Source organism: Elephantulus edwardii, unplaced genomic scaffold, assembly GCF_000299155.1.
Source record: "Elephantulus edwardii isolate Elephantulus edwardi_28Jun2011 unplaced genomic scaffold, EleEdw1.0 scaffold00072, whole genome shotgun sequence".
Lineage (NCBI taxonomy): Eukaryota > Metazoa > Chordata > Mammalia > Macroscelidea > Macroscelididae > Elephantulus > Elephantulus edwardii.
Window position 1 is genome coordinate 13543865 of NW_006399822.1, and position 6972 is coordinate 13550836.

Below are 6972 nucleotides of genomic sequence, written 5' to 3' on the forward strand. Positions count from 1 at the left end.
AGTGCGATTGGCACAGGACAGAGCGGAGTTTAGGGCTGTTGTACATAGGGTCGCTATGAGTCGCAGGCGACTCGACGGCACATAACAGCAACAACAACAACATAAAACCCCCTAGAAGCTCAGTTATAGGTCTGTTCCAACTCTACGGTACAGAACAACAATATTGGTAAAAAAGCCAAAAACACAGCTAACAGCAATGTTGCATTACAAACCAAAGCTTAGGGGCTATCCCTACGTCATCATGTGTGTGTGCGCGCGTGCACGTGCGCGCACTCCTTGGAGGCAAAGATGGTGAAACTTCATCTTACAGACTTTAGAGTTGCTGTCAGGAGAGGCAGTCCTTAAACAAAGAGAACGTGCTGTGAACACTGGAGGTCAGAGAAAGAGAGGAAGCCCCCCTCCACAAGATGCACACACACACACACACACACACACACACAGAGACACACTTGATCAACACTGATTTTAACAGTGGACTCAGACATGGTAGAGATCATGAAGATGGTACCAGATAGGGCAAGGTTCAAAATTGTTAATCACAGTGTAGCTAAGTGTGAATAATTATCCATACATTTTTGTTAGGAAGAAGTCTTATCTCATGAGCTACCAGTAACAATTTATGTTCTGATTTTTCCCCCCACCTCTGAAAATATAGTAAGCAAACACTAGGAAGCATCTTGTTCTTTTGGAGGAAGTGATGGGTGGGGATGAAAGAGATGTTTCTGCCTCCAGCTGTTTCCTGTGTGTCCTCCTGGCATGTGGCTTGGGAACACGTGTTCCTCTGTGAATTGTATTCCAAGGGAACAGACTAGGTAGCAGAGCTAAATATGATGTTTCCTTAGCCCTTGGCCTATGAAAAGGCTTTGGGAAAGAAAGGAATCTTATTTTTAATTTGCTTTACTGAATAAATTCTAGTTTTAACCAAATGCATTGAAGTTAATCACCAGCTAACCCCTCCATTTTGTGACACATAGTTCGTGATAGTGAGCATTTTTAGCAAGCTCATCAGAGCTGGAACTGGGACTTTCTTGTCACCTCAGGAAGCTATGGTGGCTTGGTGCTAAGGAATTGTAGTACTAACCCAAAGGTATGAGACTCGAATCCACCAGTTGCTCTGAGGGAGAAAGATGGGCATTCTCTTCCCATGTGGTTTATTGCCCTTGAAAACTTATTGGAGGGTCATCTAAGACTTGGGTCAGCTCGACTGAATACAACAACATTGTCACATCAGCTTTCTTTAATTGTGATATAGTGGTACTCTAGTAGAACTTCCTCACCTTGAAAAGAAATATATGCATTGTTTCTCAGTTCTTTTTTCTGGTGATTTTAATGAAAGTTTACAGAACAGATGGGTTTCATTCCTTCATTGTTGCACCTTGAATATATTTTAAAACAAGACCATCAAGTTATAATGATAACCTAAATATCCTTGACTAGAGGATGGTCAGCTAGGAATTGATTTTGGCATGCAACAACAGGGTGTTTAACCTATTAGACTGCTAAAAAGTAGTAGACTACCTGAGGAAAGTCCTGGCAAAGCAGGATATCTTTGGTGCTGTATTACCAGCATGTCCACCATATGAGCATGAAGAGCAGCCTTATTGTTTAAGTGTCCCAGTCCTGGGACATCATTCATCAGAAGCTGCTCCCATCACCGAGCTGTGCTAGGCACAGCTGTTCTTTTAATTGTTCATCTCCAGCTCCTTATCAGCACTGTAAATGTCTTTAGCAGGTTGCAACATTTCCTGATGACTTCTTTTCTACCCATGGAAAGTATTTTTTTCTTTTTCTTCCCCCTTCACTTATAATTTTATATTCTATAAATATCTCCCTGACTCTCTCACTGTTAGAAAGCCGAGGGGAAAGGGAGAAACAGGTTTTATCTGCTTTTTTCTTTAGCGTTCATTGCTATGAGATAAAACAGAGAAATGCATGAAGCACCAATATGCAGCCTGAAAAATAATTATAGAGACCTGGGTGGGTCATCAAGGGAATCCAGCATCCTGAAGCCCCCTCAGCAGCCCTCCCCTGCCACAAGGGGAATGGAAACTCCTGTTCCCCAGAAGCAATTGCTATCTGGTTTCTATGATAATGTCTTGGCCTTGGCTGCTGCTCCTTTTTTTCTCTCTTCCTCTTCCTCCTCCTCCCTTAACCCCTCCTCCACTCTGGCCAACCCTCCTCCTTCTCTGTCTTCTCCTCCCACCTCTTCCTCCTTCTTTTTTAATAGTTACACTTTTCTATACATTGCTAAATAAGACTGTAAAAGGAGGCCTCTCATTTTGGTTGAGTGTCCTATGGAATGTTTGGTTGTTTTTTATTTACGCCTCTAGTCTAGAGTCAACACCACCTCCTGGAGGGCCTTTGCATTTAAAAGTCGGTTAGGCCCTCAGGTCTAGTGTAATTATAATTTAAAGGAACATTCTTCTCATCAGTGCAGCACTAGTCTGTCAATTTGCTGTACTGAGGTTACCTGGAATGGCTGTGATGTTGAACACCCATTGGGGTGCTAAATGCCATAATGGTTACCCATGGTGGATAGTGTTTAGTGGAGCTCCCAGATTAAGTCACGTTTGGAAGCAGGAGCAGCATCCACTTTCTAAACAACATGCCTCTGGAAACTATGAATTTTGAAAAACAATGACAATTATAGAAAGATTTCAAGTCTTTTGTTCATAGGTTCGGTATGAGTCATACTTAACGTCAATCAACAACATACATTCCTAAATAATACAGTTCCATTTCCCCTCCTTTTGAATTTCGTTTAAAGGAATAATGGCAAATGCCTGTGTCTTTTATTGCGCACTGTGTTTGTGACTTCTCTCCAAGTTTTGGGGTATCACATTATTTGCTGTTAAGTTGACTGACTCACAACTGACCCTCCTCTCTTGGTTTCTGAGGCTGTAAATCACATGGCAGAAGATTTCGTATCTTACTCCTCCTGAGCTGCTGGTGGATTTGAACCACCAGAGAGGCCTGGGCTTTGGACAATCCTCTCCAGACTGTGCTACCAGAGCTCCCCTGGGATCCACTCACTTTCCTTGCTGTCCAATATTGAGTCATATGACTATATGGCATGTGCAACAGCCTGTATGTCCCTTCCACTATCATTGCTGGAACTGGAATTCCATCCTAGTGCTTCCATGAACACTTTTGAGCTTGTATGAGTTCTGGTCAGTGAATAGCTAAAAGTGAATCTCCATCTCTACCAAATACTGCCAAGTAATTTTCCAAAATGAATGTCTCATTTTAAACTCTTTCTTTTTTTAATTTATTTTTATTTCATTATTTTTTGTGTGTACCGTCAAATCAGATCTGACTGGTACAGGAGGAGATTGTTCCTCCTTCTCCAGCAGAGCATCTGGTGGATTTGAACCATGCACCTCTGAGACTGTAGTTGCAGCTTCTTGCCACTAGGCCACCAGAGTTCGCCTTAAACTCTTTCTAACCAGCAGCACTGTAGCTTCAGGCATGTGGATCCAGACAAGTTAATTATTTCTGAAAGCTACAGAAAAGGATATATTGCGTGTGATCATGCACTTAGATCACAAACCAACTTGACATATTTATGATTCCATTATTGTGTGCCAGTTCTGGCTTTTTTAATAGGGCCAGGGTAATTTTGATGTTGTTGCCAGCTTTCTATTACTACTGCTGTCACCCCCTGTCCTATCACTGATTTTATAACACATTCGGTACCATGTTCTTCATTTTTCTATGGGACACTGCAAACTACCACTAAGTATGAAGCAAAGTGAAATATAAAAGGAAAAGTTTTAATAGAGAAACTAGACGCTAAATCATTAACCAGGGTTGAATTAGCTGTAAGTTTTAAGTATTTTTCTTCTACATTGTAGAATTAAAAACATGTTCTTTTCTCAGTAATTCTTTTTGGAGAAAAAAATAATACATATCCATTCAATTATTTAATCAAAATGGAAATGCACAAAGATTAATAAATGTCACCCCCAAATCTACTACCTAGAGGCAATCTGCATCAGCATTTACTGAGCATAGCTCCTAGGCAGCTTAGAAAAGGGGAGTGCATACTTGCATGTCTCCATTCCTTAGTAATTGCATTACTCTTTGGGCAAGTAGACCACACAAAGTAGAGGCAGCATGCTGGGTGAGTCCTGGTTGTACCATCCATTTACCTCTCACTGCTCTATTCCTGAACTCCTAAGAGAAGTATAGCGAAACAGAGAGGAAGGAAGAGAAGAGTGATTAGGTCTACGTATCCTTGGCCAAATCACTGAGAAAAAAGCCTTTTTCCAGGAGAAAATCAGGTTTAGGATTCATTGAGACAGCTCTGAGAGCATTAGTGCCAGGAGGGGGTGAGGATGGAAACTGCTAAGGAGTCAGTCTAACCTCCAGTATCCTTCCTGGGTCTGGAATCCATGGCATGTGAAACATGTCCTGTGTTAAGAATGTGTGGAAGTGCAAAGACTAGAAAAGTTAAGCAGTGTTCTCCATTGAAGAACATGATAGACCTTAAATGGGTAGGCAGTCTCAGCCTTGTAAAGAAAAATACCCAAATCTCTGAGAAATGGTTATTGTACGAGTGCATTAAGGTTAGCTAATCTGAGCAGTTGTGGACAGTTTTGGTGGAGATCCCAGTTGTTAAACAGGTTTGGAAGCAGGAGTGGCATTCACTTCCTCAACCGCATGCCTCTAGAAACTCTATGAACTTGGAGAAATGACGATAGTTATAGAAAGGGTCTTTTCTTCATAGAGTCATTATGAGTCATACTCAACTCGATGGCAATCATTTTTCTAACTATAATAACATAATAAAAGGAATTTTATAGCTTAAGGTGTAGCTGACAAAGGAGTGGCTGGGCAGTGCAGAATGCTCAGATGCTCAGTGTGGACTGAAAGGTCAGAGGTTCAGGTCTACGGAGAGGAGCCCGTGTAAGTCATGTTAATTTCCTTGGCTGTGGAAACCAGTACATAGCACTCTTCTACTCCAGCCCACTTAGAGTTGGTCCACAACGACTGGTGTTCCTGTTAATAGTAAAAAAATGAAATTATCTGCAATCACATGATTAGAGGTAGCCAGAATTCACACTTTGGTCCAGATTGTTGTCTTATGGATAGAATGTATTTATATATTTAAGTAGGGATTATAGTGTGTGTGTATACTTATGAGAGTAATATCTACTTATTGTACAGTATGTAGAGTATTTTATTTGTGAACATTTGGGTTTTGGTCTTAGATAAAGAATATTTCTTTAATGAGAAAAAATTCTAGACCCAATTATGGAATATAAGTAGGATTTTTTAAAAGGTCTAATTTTTTTATTTGCATGAAGATTTTTAAATTGCATTGGTTTTTCAGTCAACCATTCATATAAGTTTTGTTCTGTACCATTACTTAGCATTGAGTAATGTAATTAGTTAATTACTGTTTCTAATCAGCCTCTTATTGTGACTTGCCTTTCCCTTCCTACAACTTACCTGCTTATTGATTTTTTCCTCCTCTCTCCTTCCCTTCCTTTCCCTAATAGCACTCCAGGATTGATCCTGAATGTAAGCCTTTCCTTAGCTTTTAAATTTTTTTTATTATTATTTGAGTAAAGGTTTATAAATCATATTGGATTTTTCATACAATTGTTCATAGAAGTTTTGATTGATAACATTAAAAAAATCTTTCTACTTTGAAATAATTTTGGATACTTATGGAAATGTTATGCTGCCTAGATATTAACATTGTTTGGAAATCACACCAAACCCTCCGTCCTGAAGTGAATCCTGACTCAGGGTGGCTTTCCACAGGATTCCCAAGACTTTAAATATTTATGGGAGGTGACTTCCCAACCTTCCTCCACAGAAGGGCTGGTGAATTTGAACCACTGACCCTTGATTAGTAGCCCACTGTATAACACACCATGCCAGGGCTCCTGAACGCTTACATAGAGCTGTTTGATTTTTTTTCCTTCCTAGAAATTTTCTCTATTTCTATCTAGAAGTGTTCTCCTAACACTGTATCTACAAAGGGAGGTTTTCGATGCCATTCTGTGAGGAATCAGGCCCTGCCTTTCCCCTCCTCAGGTTACTACAATAACAGCACTAAGGTGGCCGTGAAGACCCTGAAGCCTGGCACCATGTCTGTGCAGGCCTTCATGGAGGAGGCCAACCTCATGAAGACTCTGCAGCATGACAAGCTGGTGCGGCTCTATGCCGTGGTCACCAAGGAGGAGCCCATCTACATCATCACTGAGTACATGGCCAAAGGTGAGCCCCGCCCCGCACGTGGCTGTGGTCGCCCAGAGATACATGGGGTGTGCACCCCCACAATGTGAAACAGTTAAATGCAGAGACTGTGCGGGTGGTTTAATTAGAAAACATCGTGGTCACTACTGTAAAACTGGAAAATACAAGAAAGCAAGCGTGTTAATAAACTTACTCAGCCGAAGTAACCAGTGTTATAAAATTGACACGGGGACATCTGCTTTCTGTCTTTACATTTCTGTTTTTCTGGGCCTGCATATACACATCTATCTCCTGTTTTCATATGTCCATATAGACACGTTGTTGTTGTGTGCCGTTAAGTCAGAACCGACCCATGGCTAATCTTCCAGTGGGTTTTCAGAGGCAGTTAATTGCACGGGAGGAGATTGTCCGTCCTCGAGGAGCAGCTGGTGGATTCAAACTGTGTGCCTTTGGGATTGCAGCACAGCCTCTGCTACCATATTTGTTGAATAAATTAATACATATTTCAAGCAGGATTATTTTTGTTAATAATTGAAGTATGGGTTCTCAGAATTCTAAAACTAGTTAGTTTTGCTCCTTGAAAGTAATAAAAATCATTGCCATGGAATTGGACTAACTCCTAGTCAACCCTTGAGCATGTTTTCAGAGACTGTAATTTGCACTTATATGACTTTGATTTCATACCACCTGAATTTCAGAATCATCTCAGGAACAGGTTTGAGGCCTTGAACACTAATGAGCGAAGACCAGATGAGTTGTGGG

At 40.9% G+C, this 6972-nt stretch overlaps 1 protein-coding gene across 3 annotated transcripts in view; it reads left to right on the forward strand.

Moving 5' to 3' along the window:
* LYN (v-yes-1 Yamaguchi sarcoma viral related oncogene homolog) overlaps window positions 1–6972 on the forward strand; it is a 98918-nt gene that overhangs the window by 24869 nt on the left and 67077 nt on the right. For all 3 annotated transcript variants that reach the window (XM_006888841.1, XM_006888842.1, XM_006888843.1), the window contains one exon: window positions 6049–6231. In XM_006888841.1, coding sequence (XP_006888903.1) covers window positions 6049–6231 — 183 coding nt within the window. The remainder of the gene's footprint in view (window positions 1–6048; window positions 6232–6972) is intronic.